The 27,691-nt window shown below is 39.6% G+C and overlaps 1 protein-coding gene across 1 annotated transcript; it reads left to right on the top strand.

The window, feature by feature from the left end:
• The first annotated feature begins 1,830 nt into the window (after positions 1 to 1,830).
• si:dkeyp-97b10.3 lies at positions 1,831 to 26,927 on the top strand. The gene is made up of 18 exons (XM_037776012.1): positions 1,831 to 2,523; positions 5,921 to 5,952; positions 8,117 to 8,269; positions 14,995 to 15,027; positions 15,160 to 15,225; positions 17,049 to 17,081; positions 17,190 to 17,225; positions 17,626 to 17,667; positions 17,761 to 17,822; positions 18,030 to 18,082; positions 18,918 to 19,141; positions 19,472 to 19,725; positions 21,936 to 22,061; positions 24,065 to 24,200; positions 24,468 to 24,515; positions 24,610 to 24,684; positions 24,855 to 25,145; positions 25,608 to 26,927. Exons 3-18 carry the CDS (start codon positions 8,155 to 8,157, stop codon positions 25,634 to 25,636), a joined length of 1,623 nt encoding a protein of 540 aa, XP_037631940.1. The 5' UTR covers positions 1,831 to 2,523; positions 5,921 to 5,952; positions 8,117 to 8,154; the 3' UTR covers positions 25,637 to 26,927.
• The last annotated feature ends 764 nt before the right edge of the window (positions 26,928 to 27,691 follow it).

Below are 27,691 nucleotides of genomic sequence, written 5' to 3'. Positions count from 1 at the left end.
TCAAGGACGACAATCCCAAATCCTAATTTTTTGTCTCAAGTCCAAATCGAGTCCAAATTTCAAGTCTCAAGCCCCCATCAACTCTGATAATTTCATACTTTATGTAAGGGATAATGTACAGCGAGATGGTCATTGTTGTGAAATAAACCCCAACAGGGCAATGTGGACCCCGACGCGGTTTATTTCACAACAATGACCCTGCTAGCTCATTAATCCGCTTATTACACGGCTACGTACTGAAGAAATCAATAATTTGACATAAAAATGGTCCACCAGAGTCCGACATCAGAACTGTGTCCACAGCAACGGTCTGTTCTACATAGCAGCGGCCTGTTATAAAGAAATAACAGACTGTAGAACGCAGTAATTGACCAATCAGAAATCAAGTATTCAACAAAGCCAAGCCGTGTAATAAGTGATTTGAATGTCTCCTTCCCTTCTTCCTTTTCATATATTCAGAGCTAATCTTGTCTCTCCTCTCATCCCACCATCTCCTCTCCTCTTGACCTTCCTCGTCCTCTTCTCTGTTTTTCCCCCCTCTCCTCCACTTCTCTCGTCTTTATCTCCTCTAATTTCCTGAGGTATTGGGGGTATCGTCTCGCCACAGAGTCTGATGTGGTGCTGTCTCTTCTTGCACCGAGGAGCTGATCTCTCCCTTTAGACTCTGAGACTTGGATAATGTCCCTGTTAGTCTGCGGCATCTCTCTCTCTCTCTCTCTCTGTCTCCCCTCCCCTCCCTGCTGCAAACTACATATCCATTTGTGAAAGTTGGACGGGCGAATGGAGAGAGGGGAAAAAGGAGAAGATCAATGAGTGGAAGATCAATAGGAGAGCCCTTGATCCTTCACTCATTCCTCCCACTGGACATCTCAAGCACTCACAGAAAGCTCTCCCTACCTTTCTTGATCTCTCTGATGGACAGTGAGCTTATGCCAGAGATGGACACTTTGATTCCTTTTCATTTTTACCGTGTTGACACTCTGATCAGCCCTTGTGTCAAATACATGAATCTAGTGTGAATCTGTCTTCCGGTGCAGGGATATTTTAGGGGAGGCATGGTTTTTGCTGCTGAGTTGTACTTGTGTTTTTTTGTTGTCTGATGTGACATCTGCTGGTGTCTTCTGGGTAATGCAGTAGTCTGCAATTGGATGTCTTCCCGCTCAAAGTGACCTAGTTGCACTGTGTGGAGTGATGGCTGCTTCTTTTATGTGTGGGAGAAAATGTGCAACTAACAAATGTGTCTCAGATGAATGCAGGCATTTTATTTTGAAAGATGGGGTAACAAAATAACTTGTTTTTGCTTGTTATGTTCCAACTCTCTTCCTTTGTTTCCTCTGTACTTTACTGGGATGTAGGCCTGGATACACCTTTGGGTGTGTGAAGTAATGCAAAAGGATGCATGTATGGGGTTTAAAATGTTAATTGCTTTCACTTTATTCTCTGTTATCATTCCACAAACAACAGGGACAGACATGCAGCTCAAGATTCAAGATTCACTTTATTGTCATTTCACTGAGTATTTGCATACACAGAAGAAGGAAACAAAATACTGTTTCTCCCAGCTCCCGTCAGTGCATTAAAAAGGATAGAATAAACAAGTATTAAAATTAACATACCTAAAAATAACAATAGAAGAATAAAATAAGTAAACGTTCCAGACACAATTTCACACAATTTGCAGTCATACACCCCAATTTGCAGTCGTGTTTAGCAGCAGAGAAAAGTGCATTTATGTCCATAGTAAAATGCTGTTTTGCATTACTGTTCCAAAAATTGTCTTTGACATGTGACTAGCTTTAAAAACTGTTTCTGACTTCAGTCTTGTATTATGTGTAACAGCAAACATCTACATTATCTACTTCAATCTCATATTTTATTATTGGTATATCTAAAAAAAAAAAAATGATGAAAGCCCAGATGTAAATCATCAACATGACTTTACAAAGCCTACACTAAAGGCGGGATGCTGCAGCACCGCCCACATGTGTGGCGTCCATTCGTGCGCCTGCGCAGCACCGCTGATCCAGAAAGCTGCTCCATCTGTTATGAATAGCGCAATATTCAGCAACATGATGTGAAGATCTGTGCTTTTTCAGCCTTTTGCTTTACACTCAAAGCACAGTTTTTTTTATGAGAGCACAAACAATGCATCCACATGTACGCTGCAAAACTGCTGTTTTCCTTTTTGGATTATTGGACACTTATGTGCGCCTTTTTTTTTGGTTAAGTGAAACCAAATGCCTATGGTTTGTTTTGCTGAAGAAGAAGGGATGCTGCACCCAAAGAGATGTGAATAGTTCAGCCACGAGGATTATGCAGCCAATTACTGCTTAGTGCTTTAACGAGAGAGACACTGATAGCTGATGGTTGGGTCATATTGCATATCCAGGTGCGTTAATGCGCAGACGCTGCTGCGCGCTGTGGAACAACAGAAAGTGTAACTAGGTTTGGTTACTGATAGAGGAGGAGGAGGATGGTGGCGGAGATGGCGAGCTGCGGAGCGGGTTGTCACCTGGAGGACGGGTAAGCCTTTCTGTTGCTTAACTACACGAGTGTGATCTGTTTTTACATCTGTGTTTCATCGAGAGCATGATGCCTGCAGAGGATGCAGCGCCAAAAATGTGCACCGCGTCAACACAGGAAGTCTTTTGTTGTCTGTTTCTGGTCATTATGGGCTCATCTGTTCGTGCATTTTTATATAAAAGAAACGAATCTAGTGTTACTGCTTATTGCACGTTATAAATACGTCTAATTGGGCACAAAGAGGAGGTAACAACAAGAGAGTGGTGATGTCTTTGTTGGTGTTTCTGTGCGCTGCACGCTGCTGCTGCTTGGATGTTGTTACACATTAGTGGTGACTCACTGACAACAGTGTATCATCATGCTGTCTAGAGAGCGTGTTTGATAACAAAAGATGAAGATATAAAGCAATTATTTGATAAAGTTATATTCTAAAGGTTAATAAACAAAAACAATCCTTATAGGATTAGAAAAAATAACCACATATGTCAATGTAACAATCATCATACAGGGCACTACACAAACAAGCCCTTAAATATGACTTCCTGCTTACAGTTTTTAAATCTGGTTTATGATGTAATGAATGAAACACACATGCCATATGTCACACACATGTTTTTTTTTACCAACATGCTGTCCCATTTGTTTTTTTTAGGGCTGTCAATTGATTAAAATATTTAATCACATTTTTTTAACTGTTCAAAATGAACTTTAAAGGGAGATGATTTGTCAAGTATTTAATCCCCCTATCAACATGGGAGTGCTTGCTTTATGCAAATGTATGTACTTATTAATGGAAACCAATGATGATACACGATACAGTATAGTAAACAATGATAAATATTGTGCAGAAACCCTTGCAGGTACTGCATTTAGCATACAAAATATGCTCAAATCATAACATGGCAAACTCAAGCCCAACATCTGTCAGTGTGCTGACATGACTATGATTTGCCCAAAACTGCATGTGATGATCATAAAGTGGGCATGTCTGTAAAGGGGAGACTCGTGGGTACCCATAGAACCCATTTTCATTCACATATCTTGAGGTCAGAGGTCAAGGGACGCCTTTGAAAATGGACATGCCAGTTTCTCCTCGATAAAATTTAGCGTGAGTTTGGAGTTATTTAACCTCCTTCGTGACAAGCTAGTATGACATGGTTGGTACCAATGGATTCCTTAGGTTTTTTAGTTTCATATGATACCAGTATCTTCACACTAGTTTAAAAAAAAGAAAACTGAATGCGTTATTATTGCTTTAACTTTGACAGCCCTAATTCTAAAGGCTAATAAACTAAAAAATCCTTATAGGAATGTTATAAGTGAGAAAAAAATAACCACATGCGTGCGTTAACGTCAATATAACCTCATCATACAGGGGACTACAAACAAGCACTTAAATATAACTTCCTGCTTATAGCTTTTAATTATGGTTGATGATGCTACGAAACACGCACCATGTGTCACACACATGTTTTTACTAACATGCTGTCCCATTTGAATGTTTTTTTTTTTTTTATTTGAAAATGATTGATACCAATCTCTTTAATAGCCTACTGTAGTTATACATTATTTACTACCAGTTGTATTGTGAACCACAGACAGGTGAGGTGATACTGATGACTCATTGTCCTCTGTGTGCTGCTGTTGCCAAGGGTATTGTTGGCCTGGTGATAAGGGCTGGAAAAGTCCCTGAATGAACAATACCATACAGGGTTTTATAACTTTTGTACTCTACAACCTTTAAAATATTGAGTGAAATAAATTTGCTTTCATGATGTTTATGGACCGCTATAAACATCATATTGAAACCAGTGAGGTGTAGTATTAACGACTGAAAGTGGCAAAGGTCAACCGGCCAACTGACAGTTGTTTATCTACACACAGATGTCCCTTCTCTTCATTGTGTTTATGGGAAGTTGTAAGAAGCATGTAAATGTTGTGGCTTTTATCTTTCAGCCAGATACAGACCAACACCCTGTTATCATATTTTGTTGGAGGAATATAAGATAAGTGAGAGCAGAGAAAGTCTGAGAACTCATGCAGGGAGTTTATTTATTATCTGAAAACATTTGAGCGCCGAAAAGTTAGACTTTGCTCAAAGGAAGAGATGATCACCGTGGCAACTAATGAGCCTCGGTGTTGTTGTGGTGCGACAGTCTGGCAGAGAGAGCGAGTTGACCTTGAAGAGGAGAAAACAGCATTTCCTGGACAGATGTTTGAAAACAAAGGAAACCACAGCGCCTTATCAGGATTAACAGACGCCAAATAAAAGACCACAAGTTATTCAGGTTTAATAATACTAATTTCCTGATTCATCACTTTGCTTTTGATCACCCTGTTCTGTATTTTTACAACTGAGGGAGTGAAACAGGAAAAGACGCAGCAGGGCACGATATGACCTATCTTTTCACACCGGCTGGTGGTGAACTCGTTCTTCTTCTTGTGACGTTGGCTCTCTGTCTTTCCCCCCCCTGACGGATCTCAGGCGTGTTGCCTCTTGTTGAAGCTCAGACTGTGTCAACAAGTTGCACCAGTCATCTGCTCAAACAACATCTGAACTATTGCACTTAGCTCACTTTTTGTTTGATATAATACATTCCTGGATAGTCAAGCTCGAGCACATATCAAAAGCTTTAGAGAGCTAAATAGTCAGGAGGAACTAGTATTGATATCTGTTATGCAGGGCTGGGTGACATGTTTGAAAATGTCATGTTATTGATAAGAATTTTTTTAATATACAGATCTCAGATGTATGCAAAATTGCATGCAAAAATGTGTTCCTCTGTTAGCCTTTACATGCTTTCACATGTGTTCACAAACAACATTTTCAATTACATATTTGGTTAGTTTTTAATTGCAATATGCTTGGAATTATTTAGACACCAGCATTTTGTAAAAGGACACCATGTGATCATATCATCACAATATGACAACACTGAAAGTAAATAAAAGATTCATTTGAATATGAATCGCCCAGCCCAGTGGCTGTGTCTGAGCTATGAAAGAAGAAAAAATGTCCAGGCCAGTTTTATTAAATAGCAGAAGTACCTTGCCAGTATCTTTCCATGGCTAGTTTCCTGTACCATCAACACTGCCCTGAAAGTGGGTCAGAGTGGGAGTTTGGGTGGAGAGGTGAATCTATCATTCGACAGGATGGGTTGTTCTCAGATGTGTGAAAAAAATGAGATGCAGGCAATGTGTGCACATTTCCTGTTTTTCTAATCAATTCAACTGCGAGTTCCTATTCGAAAGCAGAAGTGGTGCCTGCAGCTGCACGGTTTTAAGAGCCGGCACTTTCAACCTCTAAATCCTCCCATAATTGTCATCACAACTCGCAGACGTCCCTGACATGAGTGTAATTTAAAGTTGTCTGAATGTTATCTCCTCTGCCCTACAGAGACGGAGACATCCCTGCGCTTGAAAACAAAGGTAAACATAAACCCATTTTCATTCCTTCCCTCCCCCCTCACTGTTCTCTGTCTCATTTCACTTTCGCACCGAGCACGCGCACTGGAGGGCTTCATGTTGCTGTTTTTTATACAGTAATTGTGCTACTGTATGTCGCTCCTCTGGCTCCTATTTTAATATTTTAAAGGTGTGCATCCTCACCTTTAATTCGTCACTACTTTTGTTTTCCTTCCCTTCTTTATTCCTTCCCACCTTTCTGTCGTCTCACTGCTTGGCCTCCCTGATTTCAATAGAATTTGCCTTAGAGGGCAGCAGGATTTATGCACATGTCATATGATCACTTGCGTTCCCAGTTTTGCATTTGCTATTTTAAATACTGCCCACCAGTACACAAAATTCTTTTTATTTTTTCAGAATCAGGTTTATTTCGTATATACATACATATAATTTGACTCCAGTTTTTAAGCAGCTCTCTCAATTTACTTACACAGAATAGAAATAACAGAATAAAATAATATAATAATAAAAAATAAAAAATAAAATGTCTATATACATATATATATTTTCAGATATTCCTCTAACATTTACTTTTTTTGCTTGCGAGTTACCAAATAGTTTTTACCTCTTCATGCCAAAAACAGTCTGTAGTTGACTTGGTAATAATAGATAATAATATGCAATTGGTGATGATTAGGAATGCAGTGATCTAACTTTTTCTCTCCTGATACCGATTATAATACATCAAGTCAATACAGATTACCAATCCAATATGAGGGCTCTATGTTTAAAGGGGACATATGCTCATTTTCAGGTTCATACTTGTATTTTGGATTTCTACTAGAACACGTTTACATGCTTTAATGTTCAAAAAACACATTATTTTTCTCATACTGTCCGTCTGAATAAACCTGTATTCACCCTTTGTCTCTTTAAACCCCCCTCCCGAAAAAGCCCAGTCTGCTCTGATTGGCTTGTGAGAAAGATATGGTGCACCTATAGAAGTAAAATAGGAGTAGAAGGGTCATTGAACTGTTTGCTGTGGTAATTTGACTAGTACAATAGAAAATGGCGATTGTTGTTACGTCGCTATGGTGACAACAGAACAAAACGCCAATGGGGCCGTAAAGTGTGTGGTCGCAGCTCGCCGGGAGGAGAACGGACGCAGCTCCCGGAGACAGCTGTCTGGCTAGTTAGCTACAGTAGGTAGCTTGTCCCCAGGCGGAGGGACCGGTCAGACCCGGCGCTGCCGCTGGCCACCAGCCCGCTGTTCGCCTCATTTTCCATAATCAGTGCAGCAGCAAAGCCTGGTGGAACCAGCGCAAGAGCTAACTAGCCAGCTGTCCGCTAATTCCACCATGCCTCAACACCACACTGCTTACAGAAAACGAGTTGGACAAAGTTGTGTGGATGAAGCTTTAAGTTGTTCAATTTTACTAATTTACATTTACTATGTGCCTCATAACGTTACTACTACACTGCTTGTTTAGTCGTCGTTCTCACCTCAATGAGTCCGCAACTTGTTGGAGAAGTTGGTTTAGTTTATGCGGAAGTCATTATTTCTATGGGTGCACCTTTGCAAAGGTAGCTCTCAATCCGTGGGTGATATATTCTAATGAGCCTGCATGTGACATAGGAAGGGGAGCCACATCTGAATGGCTTGTTGAATCACATGTTTTCTGATCTAGGCAGCCCTAAAACAACTGACTGGGTCGTCTTATTTCACAGTTTGTGGGTTGGTAGGCACTCCAGATACCCAAATGTGTGTACATAAACACTGAAAAAGTGAGTTTTTCATGATATGTCCCCTTTAAAAAGTTGTATACCACATAAGATAACATGAGGCAAGATATTTATGCGGTGCTAAGAATTATTTTAGTGGCCCGCCGTGTCCTAATGAATAAAACAGATAGTGGAAACCCTAAATTTTATAATGACCTTGACCCAAGAAACTGTATTTATTGTGGATCGGTCATGTCTCCCCAAAAAGGTTTAGAACCACTGCTGTACATCACACATAAACCTTTTAATGCCCTTGGTTTTGCTATCATTTTAGACCAGCAGATGGCAGGCAACACCCATGAAACTACCCAAACATTTGAAGCTGTAAACAAGTGTGTGTGTTTGTGTTTGGGACGTGCATGTGTGTGTATCTGTGCGGGTGTTTTATCTCCACCTTGTTTGTCAGTCTGATGAAGGGGAGCGGCCATGCCAGAGTGAAGAGGGATGCCTGCTGGCTCAGATGAGGCAGTAGCAGCAGCAGCAGCACAGAAAGAGATTGGCCATAGGAGGCATTTGAGGACAAGGAGAGAGAAATGGAGGCGGGAGAGTGCAGAGAGAGGTGAAGCAGACAGATCGAGCGGAGTGGAGGAGGGAGATTGATGAGGGAGGTGTTGCGAGTGGAGCAGCGATGGCAGCATCTGCTTGTTAGTCTAAGATAAAACTCTGTGGGCTAGAGAGGATGGGCTCCATCCATTAGCCAGCCAGGCACTCAGCCAGATGGCCCGGTCCACGGACATTCACTGCTGCTGGGAGGAGAGCAGCAGCAGCAGCTCCTCTGGACCCATCTGTGTAAATGTGCCAGAATGTTAATGCATGGCACTTATCACAGGCTTCTTCACAGGGTGCCACAGTTCAGCTTGCTAAGGAATGATGGATATGTAAAAGCTGCTGGTGTAAATCAGACATACTGAGGGCTTTTTTGATGAGTAATAAGGATGAAAACACACACGGCACAAAAAGCAGAAGTAGAGGTCTCTCACTGGGGCTGCACCTGTTAAAGGAAGAGCCCCAGTGATAAAAGGTTAAACTCTGTACTTTTACTAATTTCTGACCCCTCAATCTACATAAGTCTCTCTATTCTTATTTATGTTTATTCTTATGTAACGAAAGTTTTTTTTTTTTTAAATCAAGATCTTTTTATTGGTTTTTTTTTGCAGTATATAGCAAAAGTACAGCGCTATTCGGTAACCAAAAAAGAATGACAGGTATGAGTATACATTATTAGCAGCTGGCACCAATGCCAACAAATAAACAAGTCAAAACAAAAGATGTATATAAACAATAAAACAATCCCTCCCCAGTCACTGCCAGCACGCCATATGGAAAGCTAACTGTCACGCCAATGACTTGCGATGAATGATTGAATACTTTGTGATGTAGTAAAGCTGCACTTAGTAATCAAGTATTTACAGTGTCTGGAATGTATCTAAAAAAGGGCCCCATGCTTTCAGGAATTTCCCATGTGAATATTGAAGTGAGTATCTGATTTTCTCAAGCTTTAAGCAAGACATGATGTCCGCCAACCATTGTGTGCGAGTGGGAAGGGCTGCGCCCTTCCACCTGAGCAGGATTGCTCGCCGAGCCAGAAGGGAAACAAAGGATAAGGTGCGTCGTTTTTCTGCAGTTAATTGCGTCTCACTTCCGGTGACCCCGAACAGAGCAACTAGAGGGTTTGGTTCTAATTTGACGTTTAACACCTGAGATAAAGTTTGAAAGATCTCCGTCCAATAGTTTGTAAGACTAGGGCATGACCAGTACATGTGAATAAGGGAGGCTTCAGCGCTTTTGCACTTGTCACAGTTGGGACTAATCTCAGGATACATGCGAGACAGTTTGGCTTTTGAGATATGAGCCCTATGCACCACTTTAAACTGAAGTAAGCAGTGACGAGCACATAGAGAGGATGAGTTAACCTGCTTCAGTATGGAATTCCACGTATCCGGTGATAGGGAGAGGCCTAAGTCCTCCTCCCATGCTGCTCTGAGCTTGTCCATGGGGGCACGCTTCAAGTCTGATATCATGCCATAGACAACGGAGATAAGCCTTTTGTGTGATGGATTTAAAGAAAGGATCGTATTGACAATTGTCGCGTCTGTCGATGCAGAGGAGCTGGACAACTGAGAGAGCACAAAGCGCCTTGCTTGTAGATATCTAAAAAAGTTGGACTTAGGAAGACTGAATTTTTTGCTTAACTGCTCGAATGATGCCAAAGTATTATCTACAAATAAATCTTTGAAACGCACAATACCTTTCCTGTGCCATTCTTGAAAAACAGGGTCCTGAATAGATGGTTTGAAAAGATGATTTGACGCAATGGGGCTTAGAGTAGAGAAGCTGTTCAAGTCAAAGTATTTCCTAAATTGAGCCCATATTCTTAAAGAATGTTTAACTACCGGGTTCCTAATAGATTTCATTGAGGGGAGCGGAAGCGAGGATCCAAGCAATGCAAGAACAGACAGGTTATCGTCCAAGTGGAGTTCCACCGCTACCCAGTAAGGGCAGTCAGGCTGATTGTAAAAGAAGGACCAAAACGCAAGACATCGCAAGTTAGCAGCCCAATAATAGAAACAAAAATTTGGAAGTGCCAGACCACCAGTAGCCTTGGTTTTTTGGAGATGTACCTTGCTAAGACGGGGACGCTTACCCTGCCATATATAGGCGGATATGATTGAATCAAGTTGATTGAAAAAAGATCTTGGGATAAAAAGTGGTAGGGCCTGAAAGAGGTAGAGAAATTTGGGTAGGATGGTCATTTTGATGGAATTGATACGCCCCACGAGAGACATGGAAAGAGGTGACCACTGTTTCAGTGTTTGTTTAATCTGGTTTAACAGAGCAATAAAATTCTCCTTAAATAAATCTTTGTACTTTTTAGTAATTGAGATGCCCAAATAGGAAAACTTATTTTTTTCAATTTTGAAAGGCAGGTTGGTGAGATCTAAGGCTCGTGCTTCATCATTGATGGGAAAAAGCTCGCTTTTGTTGAGATTTAATTTGTATCCCGAAAATTGACCAAACTGATTGAGCAACGACAGAGCGGGGGGTAGTGAGGTACCCGGGTTTGAGACAAAGAGCAAGAGGTCATCAGCATAAAGTGAGACCCTATGCTCTGTGTTGCCCCTCCAAATACCAGATATGTCCCTGCAACTGCGGAAGGCTGTGGCAAGCGGTTCGATGGCCAGATCAAAAAATATGGGGCTCAGAGGGCACCCTTGACGGGTTCCACGATGTAAGTTGAATGGTTTAGACTGCTGGGAGTTAGTACGAATTGAGGCTGAGGGAAGCAAATATAGTAGCTTAATCCACGAGGTAAATTTCGGGCCGAAACCAAATTTGTCCAGAACAGCAAATAAGTAGTTCCATTCAACGCGGCCAAATGCTTTCTCCGCATCGAGAGACACAACACACTCAGGGACTTTCTCAGATGTAGAGTAGATGATATTGAATAGTCGTCGTATTTTAAAGTACGATTGTCTGCCCTTGACAAAGCCAGTTTGGTCTTTGGATATAATTGTAGGAATGACATTCTCCAGTCTACGGGCTAGGACCTTAGCCAAAATTTTTGCATCTGTGTTTAAGAGGGAGATAGGCCTATAGGAGGCACATTCGGTTGGGTCTTTACCTTTTTTAGCAATGAGAGTGATACAAGCCTCGGTAAATGATTGAGGAAGGGAACCTTGCCTACAGGAGTCAGATAGGACTGAACATAACTGTGGGGAAAGTAGCGAGGAGAACTTTTTAAAAAATTCTGCCGGGAAACCATCGGGACCCGGACTCTTACCTGACTGCATTGAGGAAATTGCCAAAGCTATTTCTGCCTGAGATATGGGCTCTTCCAGTCTGTTCCTGAAGTCCAAAGAAAGTTTGGGAATATTTAGACTGCGCAGGAAGTCAAGAATTACATTACAATCGGCCTGAGACTCTGAGGTGTAAAGCTGGGAATAAAAATCCCTGAATGTCTCATTAATTTGTGAATGATCTGAAGTTATGTGACCATTTGACATTCGGATTTTGGAGATATTTTGTTTTGCTTTAAAGCCTTTGAGTTGGTTGGCTAGCATTTTGTCAGATTTGTCTCCATATATGTAAAACCTGGCCTTGTTTTTTAAAAGCAAGTGTTCAGTTGAGTGAGTTGTAAGCAGGTCAAATTTGGTTTTGAGTTCTAATCGTTTTTTATAAAGGTCTGGACTTTGAGTTTGAGCATATTGTTTGTCAATCTCTCCAATTTGGTGGGCCAGATCCAAGCGCTCTTTATAGGATTTTCTCTTCACTTGAGCGGTGTATGCTATGATCTGCCCCCTAAGATAAGCTTTAAGAGCATCCCATACAATTAGGCTAGAGGTTTCAGGGGATATATTAGTAGTAAGAAAAAAGGCTATCTCTTTCTCCATATGTTTCACAAAATTATCGTCAGACAGTAGGGTTGAGTTAAACCGCCAGTGCCTGCTCCTCTGTGGGACGCCAGGGAGGGACATGGTCAAACCAATAGGAGCGTGGTCTGAAATGACAATACTCTGATAGGCGCAGGACTGAACCAGCGGGACTAGTTGGTTGTCGATAAAAAAATAATCGATCCTGGAGTATGTATGATGGACGTGCGAGAAGAACGAGTATTCCCTATCGTTTGGATGTAGAGAGCGCCACACATCACAGACACCGTAGTCAGAGAGAAAGGCTTGAATGAAAGAGGCTGATTTACTTATTGTGCTGGGGTTAGTGGAAGATCGGTCTAAAACTGGGTCTAGCCAACAATTGAAATCACCACCAAGTATGAGAGAGTATGTGTTGAGGTCTGGCAGCAGAGAAAACAAATGTTCGAAAAAACCTACATCATCTGAGTTAGGGGCATACACGTTCACAAGCACTACCAGTGTGTCATATAATTTCCCAGATACAATAACATATCGACCGAACTTGTCAGCAATCACATTGTGTGGTTCGAAGGAAATACTTTGACTGATAAGGATTGAAACCCCTCTGGCTTTGGCTTGAAAAGCAGAGTGAAATTTCTGCCCCATCCAGCATGACAGAAGACGACCACTGTCTGAACTGCGAATATGGGTTTCTTGCAGGAAGGCTATTTCTGTTTTAAGTTGTTTGAGGTGTGAGAAAACCTTCTTTCTTTTAATGGGGTGGTTCAAACCCTTGACATTCCAGCTCTGTAGTTTTAAGTGCCTATCCATGCAGCTTGACTAAAAAGGTTAGGACGTGAGCACAGTATTCAAGTGGTTGCTTTAAGCTACAGCTGTAGCAGGTCAGTGGAGACCAGGAGTGACTAGTGTACAGTAATAGGTTTGTATAAGTTACTAAGGTGTTACTGGCAGTGACATATCCCTTCCCCCCACCCCCCTCCCCAACCAAGAAAACTGCTAAAAAAGAAAGCAGCAAGCTCTTCAGAACAAACATTGCACAACAACTCTTCCTGTCTTAAACTAAATTAACTGCTGCTCCGGTATCATATACAAAAGTAGATTTCAAGCACCTCTAAAACAATATTTTGGCTTAAACAATCAACTTTATGAACTGTGGAAGCTGGGAAGCTCTAGCACGAGTTTCAGAAATCAGAAATCAAAATTAAAAACAAAATTTCACCAAAACCATAGAAGCAGGAATCAGACAGTCATATGGAATTGTGATTTCAAAATAGACAGAAATAAGAGAGAGGAGAAAAAAAAAAATGGATTCACTTGTGCCATACCAGATAGCTAAATAGTTGAATTAACGGCACAGGACAAGACCCACTTAAGTACTAACAAACGTAGAATAACCAGTCTTTAAAATGATAATTCCAGCTTGAAATGTGAACTAACTGTTCAACTGGCCCTTTAAGGTCTGAAACGACATAACCCTCTCAGAAAGGGCAAAGCTGTCATATGTGATAGCAGCTCCAAAGAGCCAGTATAGAACCAGTAAAGAGTCCATTTATGAGTGTTCCGGTGACCTGCGGAGGCTGCTGATGTACTTGTGTGCCTTGTCCACTGAGCTGATCCACTTTCTGGCTCCGCTGGACAGCGTCAGCCGGAGCCGGGCTGGGTAGAGCAGAGCAGGCTTCTGTCCCAGTTGATAAAGTTCTGCCATCACGTCTCTGTATTCCCCCCGCTGGTTCACAACTTCAGGGCAGTAGTCCTCCAGAACACGGATGGGCTGGCCACGGAACTCCAGTTTACCTCTCCGCCGTGCCTCTCTGATGAGGAGATCCTTCGCCTGATACCGGTGCAGGCGGAGAATAATATCGGGCGCGGTCGCTGTTCGGGGGCCGGTTTAGCAGCTAGGGAGCGGTGGGCCCGGTCCAGTTCTGGGAGGGATGGCAGTGTCTCGGTGCCGAACACCTCGCGCAGCAAATTTGAGAAGAATTCAGTGGGGCGTCCGCTTTCAATGGATTCCGGGAGACTCAGGGTGGTGCACACGTTCTCCAGATCCACGACTCTTTGGCTGAGGTCTTCTGCAGCTAGTTCCAAGGAGGAGACACGTTGGTCCGTGGTCCTCCACTGTGAGCCGTGTTTGGTCTAGTTTGGAGTCCAGCTGGCTGAATGATGTTCTGAACTCAGTAGCTAGCGCATCACGGTGTTGCTCGAGCAGCGTGGTGATAGCCTCCAGTGTTAAACTAACGTTAGCATCTTCTTTTTTGCTCCCCTTGGCTCCTTTCGAAGTCATTGTGAGAAATAAAAGGGTCGGTCAGGAGAACAATTAGATAAATAAAAAAAAGGTTTCGTTTTGGCGTGGAAGTTAGAGGGCTGGATGGTATAAAAATGAAAAGTTTACCGGAGCACCGGCTAGTGCGTCTACTCCATCTGCCTATCGACCGGAAGTTCTGTAACGAAAGTTTGAAGTGAGTGTTGAGTTTAGCAACAGGGCATGTGGCTGCACCTGAGGTTTGCATGAGTTTGGTGCATGAGTTTTTCCCCCTATGCAGTCTGTAGAAAATGACATATTATTGGGTGCTGTTTGTTTCTATTTTTATTGAGTTATGTTTCCTGTTCAGGTGAAATTAACCTTTTTTTTAAGCTTTACTCCTGAAACCTATAGTCAGCCATGCATTTACTACTGGGCAATATAATAACCACAGAATGGTGTTGATGTTGATGATGCTATCAAACCTTTAAAGGTGGTGAAGTTCCCATAAAGATGATGATGATGATATGGTTAACAACAAATATTTATAATGATATAGTAATGACTAATAAGATGGGAATTTACTATGACTTCCTCACATGTTGACATTATTGCTTTATTTGTTACAGACCAAACAACACTAACCTCAAACCAATGACTAATTTGTTACAGATAACGTTCCAGAAAGTGACAGCAGCAGCTCAGGTGAGCACAAATATCACACCACAACAGTTTAACTCATTTGTTCTTTCCACAACTCATATTGAAAACTTAGTCATCTGCAGGGAATATTTTCAGCTCTGTCACATGTCCCTTACATGTTGATTTATCGAACAGATAACGCGGGAACATCCAACGAGGACAGCTCAGAGGAGGACGATGAAGAGGAGGATGTGGATTCTGGTGAGAGACACACTTTGAATTGCTCTATCACAGATCATACCTTAAAGCAGGGGTCGGCAACCTGCGGCACCGGAGCCACATGCGGCTCTTTAGCCCCTCTCCAGTGGCTCCCTGTGGATTTAAAAAAAAAATTAGTCTAAATGAATTTTTTTGTTTACATTTTCATTTTTATTTATCATTGTTGTAGGTCTATGGTGCGACGGTACGACGGAGTATTAGGGCCATATTGAGGAAAAAAAATAAATCTGAGATTTTGAGAATAAAGTCATAATATTATAAAGTACTAATTTTACGTGTTTTCTTTTTTTCTTGTAAAGTTATGACTTTATTCTCGTAATATTCTGACCTTTTGTCGTTAAGTTATGACTTTATTCTTGGAATATTACAACTTTTTTTCTCGTAAAGTCATGACTTTATTCTCATAATATAACTTTTTTTCTCATAAACTTATAACTTTGTTCCCGTAATATTACAACTTTTTTCTAGTAATATGACTTTTTTTCCTTCATTGTGACCCTAATACTCCGTAGTACTCACTGCATTAGACTTATATACTATATTCTTAGACTATAAACTGTGTTACCTTCATCACAATGCTCAAATGTTTTGCGGCTCCAGACAGATTTATTTTATTTTATTTTGCCTAAAATGTCTCTTTTGATAGTAAAGGTTGCCGACCCCTGCCTTTAAAGGAATAGTTTTAACATTTTGTCAAATTGGCTTATTCGCTTATATCACTCGTATGTCTTTATGTTAAATATTAAGCTATGGGGCGCCCTAGGGCCCTTTACTGCATGCCATCCCCTCTTTCTCCCCTACCTTTCCTGTCAGTCTGTCTTTATCAAATAAAGCAGAAATACCAAAAAAATAAAGAATCTTTTAATTTATAACTATGGCTAGGAAACGTTACCTTAGCTTAGCATAAAAACAGGGAAACAGCTAGCCTGGTTCTGTCAGAAGGAAACAAAATCCACCTGCCAGCACCTCTAAAGCTCACTAATGAACATGTTATATCTGGTTTCTTTAACCCATACAAAAACCACAATGTAAAAACTAAAGATTTTACAGTACTATTTCTTGGCCTGGGAGCAGTGACTTCCCATAGTCTTGTCATCACCCAGAGGTTGCCAGGCAACTATGGGAGGCTTCGGGACTAAACGAGATATAACGTGTTGATCAGTGAGCTATAGAGGTGCTGGTAGACCGATTTTGTTACCATTGGACAAAGCCAGGCTAGCTGTTGGTGGTAGCTTCATATTTACCAGACAGACATGAGTGGTGGTCTTCTCATCCATCTCAGCAAGAAAGCGAATAAGCGTATTTTTAAAAATGTCAAACTATTTATTGATTTATTAGTTTATTTGTCAGAGACAATACAAAAATATTTTAACAGGTTACAATAACATGATGCAGATGTGTTGTATTATAGGATTTCTAAGAAGGGTAATTTGTGACCCTGGTTAGGTTTTTTTGCTTAAAGGTCATAACATATCATTATTATCAAGAGTACATTAGTTACATCGAGCACTTAATAAATAGTGACATTCTCATCATACATGTGACATGATCATACAATATTTACATCACATTACAATCATTTTACATGAGTTGTGTATGTGCGCATGCGTGTATGTGCATAATTTTATGGGTGTGTGTGTCTGTGTGTATGCATACACGTAGTCTTTACGAGTATGTATGTATGTTTATCTATGTGTATCTGCTCCTCTATCTGTGCATCCATGTGTGCGGGCACAAGTGCATGATCATATTCATTTAATTTTCCCGTTCCTCACCCTTCTTTCTTGTATTTTGACTTTCACCAGAAGGCTGTGCTGAGAAGGAAGGAGGAGAGGAAGGTAAGAACCAATATCCTATTATCAATCCTAGAGAATCTTTGTAGCTCAAGCATTTAACAAGATAAACAATGAATGGGGTTAAGTTTATCTCCTTTATGTTCTTTGCAGACAATGAAGAGGCCGACGCAGAGGAGTCTAAAAATGGTGCGACACTTCTTGAAACATCTACAAAATATCAATATCTGCCTTGTCAGACTGAGCAACTTGTCTGCTTTTTAAAAAACTGTGTGACGACCATGTCAGCTTGTTATCATAGTTGCCATGGCTTTAGTGGTAACTTGGCAGACTATAGCCACACAACCGCATCTCTATGGCAGCCATACTACATAATTATGCAACAAAATGTCGGACCCTGCTGGCTTTTTTGGAACACAGAATTCGATTCGATGTGTAATTGAGCGTGCTCCTCCCTCGCTCACAACCAAAAAAGTGGCCCGCAATTTTAAAAATTTGTCTAGGGCGTCTGCCAGAGGCTTAACACAAGCTTTCAGCCTCTGACGTGATTTTCATATGATAATATTGGACTTATTATTTCACCCTCTAGATTCAGTCCCTGGACCTGAAGCAGAGGTTTCAAATGGGAAAGGTGAGCAGATCATAACTGATGTTACAGCGCAACTAATGTTCTGGAGATAGTGTCACGTCTCCTGTAAATAACATCCTGTTTTTTTGTCATAAGGCCTGGCAGATGAGATGCCCTTCAAACTCTTATGCTGTGAAAAATGCAAAGCCATCCAACAGGTGAGCTCAGAAACCATTGACAAAATGTGGTGAATTATAGTAGAGCATATTTGACAAATTCTTCTGGTATTGCGTAGGACCTTGTATAAGCCTCTAATAATCTGTAGTTATAATAATAATCTATAGTTATTTAAAGAAAAAATGTATTTACTAGGATTTTTTTAATTGTCCAAACAAATAAACAAACGGTGTTGATTTGTTTGACAGAGCCATGGCAATGAGCTCGTTACCCCCAGGAGGATCTCTAAGGGACGATTACAGTGAGTATGACAGTGTGTCTCTGCCACTGATCTGGTCTGTGCACATTTATGTTGATTCTGGGGTTGTCAGATAACGCGCTAACGCAAATTCGTTTTAACGCCACTAATTTCTTTAACGCATTAACCCAACTTGCGATTTTTAGGTTGTATTGGGCTCAGTTTTAAAGCTAGAATGAAAATACTGGCATCATATGAAACTAGAAAACCTAAGGAATACAAATCATACAAGCTTGTCATGAAGGAGGTTAAGTAACGCTCCAAACTAATGCTAAATTTTGGCAAGGAAAAACTGTCATGGCCATTTTCAAAGGCGCCCCTTGACCTCTGACCTCAAGATATGTGAATGAAAATGGGTTTTATGGGTACCCACGAGTCTCCCCTTTACAGACATGCCAACTTTATGATAATCACATGCAGCTTGGGGCAAGTCATAGTCAAGTCAGCACACTGACACACTGACAGCTGTCGTTGCCTGTTGGGCTTGAGTTTGCCATGTTATGATTTGAGCATATTTTTTATGCTAAATGCAGTACCTGTGAGGGTTTCTGGACAATATTTGTCATTGTTTTGTGTTGTTAATTGATTTCCAATAATAAATATATACATAAATTTGCATAAAACAAGCACATTTTCCCACTGTCATATTAATAAGAGTATTAAATACTTGATAAATCTCCTTTTACAGTACATTTTGAACAGATAAAAAAAGTGTGATTAATTTACGATTAACTATGGACAATCATGCAATTAATCACGATTAAATATTTGAATCGATTGACAGCCCTTATTGATTCTATATGTACAGCATCACTGACTCTGACTCTGTGTGTTTTAGGGTGCAGCTTGAAGAGGGCACATACCAGTGTTCGGTCACCGGCCTGGTGTTTGAAGCATCGGAGCGGGTCCTCGTGCGGTACTCAGTCTTGTCCTGGTCCAAGTTCGGTGCGTTCCTCCGGGACTCCTGGAAATTTGCTGGACCCATCTTTAACGTGGACACAGTCAATAAAGATGCGTCCGTCCTCACGTCCATCCAGTTCCCTCACTCCGTCTGCCTTGCTGGTGAGAATGAATATCAGGGCTGTTGCGCTCCTGCATGACTTCTATGTTCAATATATAATTCATAATTATGATTTTGGCTTGCTGTGGTGACTCCATGGCGCATAAGGAAATGTTATGAACATCAAATATTTCCAAAAAATGTGTTGCCTGGAGGTTGTTTTGAATTAAGTTAATGGCTGTGAAAGTAAAGGTGCAATTCTTGATTAATTATCGCCCATTTGAAGGCCTTTACACAAATAGTTAATTTTAGTGAGTATCATAATCTTTTATGATTTAGAGCTGCTCTAGGTGAAACATAAAACCTTCTTTTCCCCTATTATCATCACACAGATCCAGAAAATGAGATGACATTCAGTGTCCTGCACATAAAGGACAACCGTCCACTCATCGAGCCGACAGTGGACCACTCCGGTAGCCACGTTAAGTGGAATGTGACGTCCCTGTCACCCGTGGGTCCCATCATTCAGACGAGCCAATCTGTTGAGCACCACGGGGTAGTCCTGGTCTACAAGCAGCTGGGCAGTGACAACAACAACTACAGCTTCCACGTCTACCTGGCCACCAACAGTGCATCCGACATCAAGGTAAGCGTTGTTGAATACTGTATGCGGAACTGAATTGATCTCTTCTCTGAAATAGATGATTGACAGTTTTCCTACTCCGTACTTGACAAGTACAACACTGACCGGGCCGTCATTGGTCTTTATGTGAATTTTTGAAACTGATAAAAACATGACAGCTGTTTTGGAAATGTGGTCAAATTTCTCTAAAACCTGTTTTAGTTGCAGGATCCCACTCTCAAACATGCACTTTAACCCATGTCTGGCAATTTTACATGTCAGTGTCATGATTGAAAAATGGTCTTGGTTTTTCTTGAAAGTTGCGTCCACCATCTGTCGACTCAGGACTGACAAACCCGGTGACAAACCCAAGTCACAATAGCATAGGTCAAAGTTTTGAGATCACCTGCTTGATCTCCCATTCCTCATCTAGCTCGATTATAGCTCGATCATCTAGCTTGTTGATTTCATTAATTCAGCTAATTTTAATGCAAAGAAACCCTGAGTTTTGCATCATTGGAACAAGTGTCCGTGTTCTAGAGGAGTAAAACTCTACAAAGGATTCTGCTATTTCATCTGGCTTTGTGACAAAGGTGTCTTGTAATTTTATTCTCTACTATATTAGATGATTGCTGTTTTCTCAATCTAAACGCTAATAATATGTTTGTCCTGTTGCCTTATTCATAATATCTTTGGTTGGTGAATTTTAAACTTCCCTCAATGTTATCTGATTGTAGACTATTAAATTCTTTATAAGCTGCATTTAAATTATTTGTGAGGCTGGTCGACGTGGATTGTTTATATTCTCTTATTTTAGCTTCCGATACTCGCTGTTTAGCCTCCTTCTGTCCTTTCCTAGCACATGTCAATGAAATAATACAGCCTCTAATATATGCTTTAGCACAGTCCCACAGTACAAGGGGAGTAGATTTGGTCTGCCTCGTGGTTCTTGTAGGCCGTGAAGCGCTACCGCTGTTTTCATATTTTTGGAGCTTTTCTGCCATTCAGATCGATGTTTCTCGCACAATTGGTGTCTTTTTGGTGGCCTCAGTGAACTTTTAGGCTGGTCTTCATATAGAAATAGTTTTTTTATTATGGAAATATTGCCGATTCTGCAAGAGCCCTGAAAACGATGTCTTACTCCATAATTTGATTACTAGTGCCCCCACACATGTTTATTAAATGCACATCTTATGCCCAGCTTCTTACGACAGTAATATATTTAACATTGAAATACCGTTCCTTACTCATATGGAAATAAAACTGCCAAATTTAGCATATCAGAGGGACAACTTTCTCGTGACTTTACTCATTTAGTGTTTTAACTTTGGAATTTTTCCTTTGACGAGCGAGAGCCAAAGGTAAAAAAACAAACAGACCAAAAAAAAAACTTTCCTTGCGTGCATACAAAGAAATATCCCATTCATGAAACCATCACCTGAGTCTCCCTACATATTTCAATCATCACAACTACTTAAGGTACGAAACTCCAGCAAAATACCTTAAATTGTGTGTGGGGAAAACTGAGAACAGAATCAGAGCCACAATGTAACTTTCACTTCTTGTTAAGGGTTATTACTGCTCTGGCTCTGATGCTGTAAGCTTTTATAGAGGAGGCACCAGATTTCCAGGTTTTGTGATGAGGTTATGTAGCATATTGGAATGCAAAAATACTATTATATACTATATATATATACTATATAATAGTATATAGTATATATATCATAGTATATATATACTATATATATATATATATATATATATAGAAAAGCAGAAGTGTTAGCATCTGGTTAAGTGATCATTGACTCTCTGGTAAAGGCCCTCTAGTAGTAATTTCCAGGTACGAAATGTCAGTGGCATTTAAAAAAAATGGTATCGATGCCACTGGTGTGTGTATTACTGGAAGTGCACCACTCAAGTCTGACAGCTACATGACAGTATTGCTCCGTCATTTTCTACTGCTAAGGTCACTGAGGAAGTGTGTTTGTGGTTGTGTGAGCATGTGTGTTTGGGAGGATGCATCTGGTGAATAATCATACGTAATTTATTGTAACCCGCAAAAATGACAGTTTCTAAAAATATACCAATTTGAACTGTGAGTGTTTTTTTCCTCCGAGACGCCTTCAGTTTTTCCACTCCGACTATGGAAAATGTGTTTTATTGAATGTTAATCACCAGGGATGTGACTTATTTTCGGTTTCATCTTGTCTTCCTGCTGTCCTTATGTAAACCAGGATATAGGCAAACAGGTGCGGGGCTACAAGAATCGCTACATTCGGATAGAGAAGCCTCCCACGTGTAAACTGGAAGAGGGGACGTATCGTCTCCTGAGCGAGCCAGAGGGAGACATCAAACCTCAGGTGTGTCTCTTTGCATATACATGTGTGTAGGGCTGTCATGATATCAGATTTTCACTACACAACTATCGTGGTCAAAATAATTCATGATAACCATATTGTGGTGGTATCTATAGACAATTTGAAAAAAAAATAATGCTCAGTCAAATTCATCTTTAAATTTGTTTATTGTGCGTTTGTCTCTTTTTTGGCAAATGAATTACACTCGAGTATTTTGTATGTAATAAGTTGTATTATATTACATCATATACAGTAACGTAGGGATGCACCGATCCAACTTTTTCAGTACCGATAGCGATACCTGGGTTTTGGGTATCGGCTGATACCGAGTACCGGTCTGATACCAGTGTTTAATTAATAGGCTGTATGCCTCACTGTGTAGAAGTGACTGGGATCATCCTTTTTGTGTAAGGCAACACCAGACTTGACTTCATTATGGCTTTCCTATTGCTTTTCCTAAAACTAAATATAACAAATAGATATACATTTACTGAATTATTTATTATTAAAATAATAAATCGTGCACCAGCAACTCGGTAAAAAATCTTCAAAATTAACAGGAATTATTATTCAAGTGTAAACCTTTTTAGTGCAGCAACAAATTGGTCAAAACTTAAGTCTTTAGTGCCATAAAAGTCATAGTATAGTAAGTCACAAAAACACTCATAGTATATCATAAAAAGTCATAGTATAATATGTCATTTAAAAAGTCATAGTATAGTCGATTTTAGGGCCACTTCTTTTTAATCTATATATGTTACCCCTCGTTGATGTCTTCAGGAGACACAGCATCTCTTTCCATAATTAATCAAATGATACACAACTTTACGTGCCTGTGTCTCCTGATTACACAGGACCAATTGATTCCCCTTTTAAATATATTTTAGATGTCTGGATGTCACAAATCTTTTTACAGCTCAACCAAGATAAAACTGAAATTTTAGTCATAGGTTGTAAAGCTCAGAGAGAAACTGGTTGCAAAATTAAATTCCCTTGGACATACCCCCAGCCAACAAGTAAGAAACCTTGGTATGGTCAAGATCTGAACTTTGAGGCTCATGTAGGGTATGTCCATTTTATCACCTAAAAAATATTTTTTCTCTCTGAGTGACACAGAGACGAATGCACACTTTTATATCTAGCAGGCTGGACTACTGTCTCTGATCTACCCCAAACAAATATATAAATCAGCTACAGCTGACTCAGAACCTTTATGGCCCCTCATGGTCCTCTGGCACTAGTTGGTTTGTAGTTCTAACGCGCAGGACTAAAACCTTTGTTCCAGCGGCTCGGAGCATCAAAGCTAAAAGCTGACTCACCAATCTGCCTGAGGATCTGAGAGCTGCTGGAAATGTTGAAATATTTAAACATAAACTTAAAACCTACCTATTCAGCCAGGCCTTTGATTAAGAAGGATTTATAGACTTTTTTTTTGTATACATTATTTTATTGTGTTTAAGTCATACAATTTTATATTATTTTATTAAACAATTATTTTATTGAATTAAAGCTGTATTATTTTATTCTATTTGTTATCTTATTAATCTAGTTTTTAATTCCACATTGTATTATTGTTATTATAGCTTTTAATTGTGTTTTATTACATTTTTATCATGTTGTTGTCTCACATGCATTGTTCTCAAATTGTTAAATTGCTGAATTGTTTTTGTCTTTTCTGTTGTTTACATTTGTTCTGTTTTATTTTTGGTTTATAAGTCATCTGTGAAGCACTTTGAACTGCACTAACCTTTGTGAAAGGTGCTATACAAAATAAAGTTTGATTGATTGATTAAAAAGTCATAGTTAGGGCTGTCACGATATCACATTTTCACTACACGATTATCTTAGCCAAAATAATTCATGATAACGATATGATCACATACTGTATGTGCAATCATTTATATTGCAACTTATATATTGGAAACAAAAATATACAGTGTATGCATTGGCTTCACAATAACATTATGTTTACTTATATATATATATATTTATGTGTCTCTGTGCAGGATTTGAAATTCACTCTTGCTGTGACCAAGATGAAAGGCTACTTTGAAGCTTTCTTTGAGCAGCCTCCTCCCTTTAAATTGTCTCTCATAGAGATTAACACAGAGGAGACTGTATGGTCCGCCACCATCAGAGAAGGTACCAGTACATGTAGTCTCACACTGAACACGTTTGGTGAATTTGCAGGTGAAAAAAAAAAGAAATCTAGGAGTTGAGGCTAAAATCAGACATCAACATTTTTCCTCTGTTTATCAAAGAGCTGATAGTAACAGGAAACTGCAAATAAACCAAAAAGTGTTCACCGGTCTCCACATGTTTTTGTGTTATAAAGTGTGTGTGCACGAGTGTAATTTGGTTTCTACTCCGAGGTGGTGATGACTTTTTTCTTCTACTCTACACATCTAGGTGACTGTGTGGATAACACAGAAAAGAAGCCAAGGAAAAGAACGATCAGTAAGCTTCTTGTGCTTTAATCTTTTTAGATTTTTCCATCTCGACATGCTTTCAGCTTCTACAGGTTGACTCACATCATATATGTCTCTCATAGGTAGACGGAGGAGCAGCAGCAGCCCCTCAGAAGAAGAAACAACCTGTAAAAAGTCTCGATGGCAGGACGAGTCAGGTGACTTTTCACGTCTTGTACTAACGACTGACTTGAGAAGAACTTCAGGCACACACTTTGTTTTGCCCCAATCGAGTCAACAGAAACCAGCCCACGCCTCAGCTATTTCCAGATGCACCTGTCTGTCTAAAATTATACTGAAATAAAGTACCTGTGCGTCTTTTTTCCAGATGGAGTGAAAACAGGGATGACTCAGGGCCAGGACATGTCAGAGAAGCAGCTACTGCAGGTGGCCAAGCGGCTCGGGAAGGAGTGGAAGCAGGTGGCCATCTATCTAGACTTGAACTCCAGGGAGCTGGATGACATCCAGGCAGCAGAGAAAGATGTGACCATGCAGAAGCTGAAGATGCTGGTGGAGTGGAAGAGCAGAAGGCGGCCGGGAGAGGCCACGGCATACCACATGCGGAAAAGTGTGGAGGAACTGGATGACTTGCCAAATGAGGTCCATCAGACACTACAAGGTAATAAACATCATCTAATAGATATAATAATAATGTTGGATAACCATGAACACCAGAGCTAGCGGTTCTGTGAGGATGCATCTAGGTACAGCAGTGCTTTGTTGTATAAGCAGGTATAATAAGCAGGATAATGTTTACCGTGTTCACCATTTTAGTTAAGCATGGTAACATTTGCTTATTTGCAACAACACAAAGTACAGCTGAGGCGGATGGGAATGGCATTAGCTTTACAGGCAGGTCTGTTTGTTCATAAACCAAAGTGCTGGACAAATGAACATGTTGACCTAATGTAGTGCTAGATTAAAGTTATTTCATCCCGAGGTGGACATGAATGTGTGTAGTAAATTTCAATTTTTATGAACTAATCTAGTTGTTAGTTTGATCAAAAGGAAAATTGATGGAGTCATCGTTGCTCTAATAAACCGACAACTTGTTGTGTTTTGTTTTTGTTGTCTTTTTTAGACATGATGGACAATCGAGCAGCTAAGTGAAGGAGATTTGACTTAAATAGACTATTGGATATCTGTTGCTCCATCATCAGGAAGAAAAACAAATCTCAGGAATACAAAAAAAGCAAAAGGATGGATATGGATCAAACATCAGCTCTTCTACCAGTATGGGTTTCTCTTTGAATATTTTCTGGACATGAAACTGACTGATCATTTTTTTTTTGTATTGCCGCATTTAATGAAAAGGGCCACTGTCTTGACTTTAGATGGGCATTTTCCCTAATTTTATTCAAATGTAGTCCTTTGATTCTGTAATAAATACAGACTAGACGAGCTGTACCTAAAGCTTCACTTGTGTAGCCTAAATTTGGTGCATAGCATTACCAGGTTAAAAAATGACCAGTAGAGGTAGAGGTCGTTGAGGTATATAGTAGCTAATTATGTAGCCAGTAACACATGTTGATGTACAGTAGGTGCTGCAGTGTTGAAACTGCAAAGAAATGGGAAAAATCCAACCTGTGTATCTTGTTTCACTTTGAAATGTTTGTGGGACTTTTTATAAAACAATTAGCATTACGGATTGAAGTACTGAGCTATTTTGTGCCTCATTTGTTTTTACATGTTGTGTACATATCTTTTTTTTTTACTATTTCAAACCTGTGATCTATTTTTTATAGTCTGTTTTTATATGTCTATGTCTGTTTGTGTTTTATGTCAAACTATTTGGAGTTGCAAGAGGTCCTTAATTATGTTTTTTTTTATTTAACTTGAATTATGAATCCATTCCTGCCCACCTATGACTGGAGCGCACATCTTGTTAAGCATAAATGCTGTTGAATTCAGGGCTGAATTGAACTTTTCTACCTGTGAGTGCAGCTACAACCTACATTCATATATTTTTAGAGTCATCTTTTCAAGGATTATTTCATAGCGGTAGAGCTTACAAAGCAAACTATACTGTAAGCTGCCTGTGGAAACATTTCAGTTAAATTTTCTCAACATCCCAACATTAGTCCTATCAAGCTTTGTTTCTGTTTTACCCATTTTCAAATGACACTGTTTCCAGACGTCTCAAAACTATTTGGGAAAAGCGGCAGGAATGTTATCTGGATTGTTGAATCTTTTGGAGTCTTCCATGCCGATATGGCCATGCAGGGATGTTTACACTCAGTGAACAGGGTTGCTTCCTAAAAAAAAAAACGTACCACCAACAATCCAGTCCGTCCTTTTTTGCACTTGTTTCTATCATGTCTGAGTCCCTCCAAAGAATTGTGGAATAATTGTAACGAAGCAAATGTTGACTGAATAAAAGAGAAAATTTCTTTTTACTTAATTTAAAGTGTCATCAGTTCCTTTTTCATTTACACCCAGTTTCATATAAAAATCACTTCCACTTTAGCACTTGATACCAAAAAATACATTATAAATAACAAGTAACATCAAAGGCCATCAAGTTAATAAATACATCTCAAATAAATAGTATTGTGCAGCATGTGAAGTGCAAAAGGTGATAAAAAAGTCATAGTATAGCATGTCGAAAAAAGTAATAGTATAGTACATAAAAAAAAGTGATAAAAAAGATAATATAGTAAAACTTTTTTCGACATGCTGTAATATGACTTTTTATCACTTTTTTTGACATATTATACAATGACTTTTTCAATCACTTTCTTCAACATACTATACTATGACTTTTTCAGACATACTGTACTGTCTTTTTATTACTTTTTTCGACATGCTATACTATGACTTATCACTTTTTGACATTCTGTACAATGACCTTTTTATCACTATTTTCAACACACTACACTATGACTTTCCTCAACATGCTATACTATGACTTTTTTATCACTTTTATCGACTATGACGTTCTTTTCATTTTTTTTACATAATATAATTTGTCTTTTTATAATTTTTTTCAACATACAATATTATGACTTTTATCATTTTTTTCAACATACTATACTATGACTTTTTTAATCACTTTTTTCAACAAACTATACTATGACTTTTTCGACATAATACTATGACCTTTTATCACTTTTTTCAACATACAATATTGTGACTATTTTATCCCTTTTTCTCGACATATACTAT

The sequence above is a fragment of the Sebastes umbrosus genome, chromosome 7 (genome assembly GCF_015220745.1).
Source record: "Sebastes umbrosus isolate fSebUmb1 chromosome 7, fSebUmb1.pri, whole genome shotgun sequence".
Taxonomy (NCBI): domain Eukaryota; kingdom Metazoa; phylum Chordata; class Actinopteri; order Perciformes; family Sebastidae; genus Sebastes; species Sebastes umbrosus.
The sequence above is the reverse complement of the archived record's forward strand: the minus strand, read 5'-3'. Positions and strand labels throughout refer to the sequence as shown.

Coding starts and splice junctions, on each gene's coding strand:
- si:dkeyp-97b10.3 (XM_037776012.1), top strand. CDS start 8,155: ATGCCTGCTGGCTCAGATGAGGCAGTAGCAGCAGCAGCAGCACAGAAA. Junction 17,823..18,029: donor AATGCAAAGCCATCCAACAG/GTGAGCTCAGAA, acceptor TTTGTTTGACAG/AGCCATGGCAATGAGCTCGT. Junction 25,146..25,607: donor GGTCCATCAGACACTACAAG/GTAATAAACATC, acceptor TGTCTTTTTTAG/ACATGATGGACAATCGAGCA.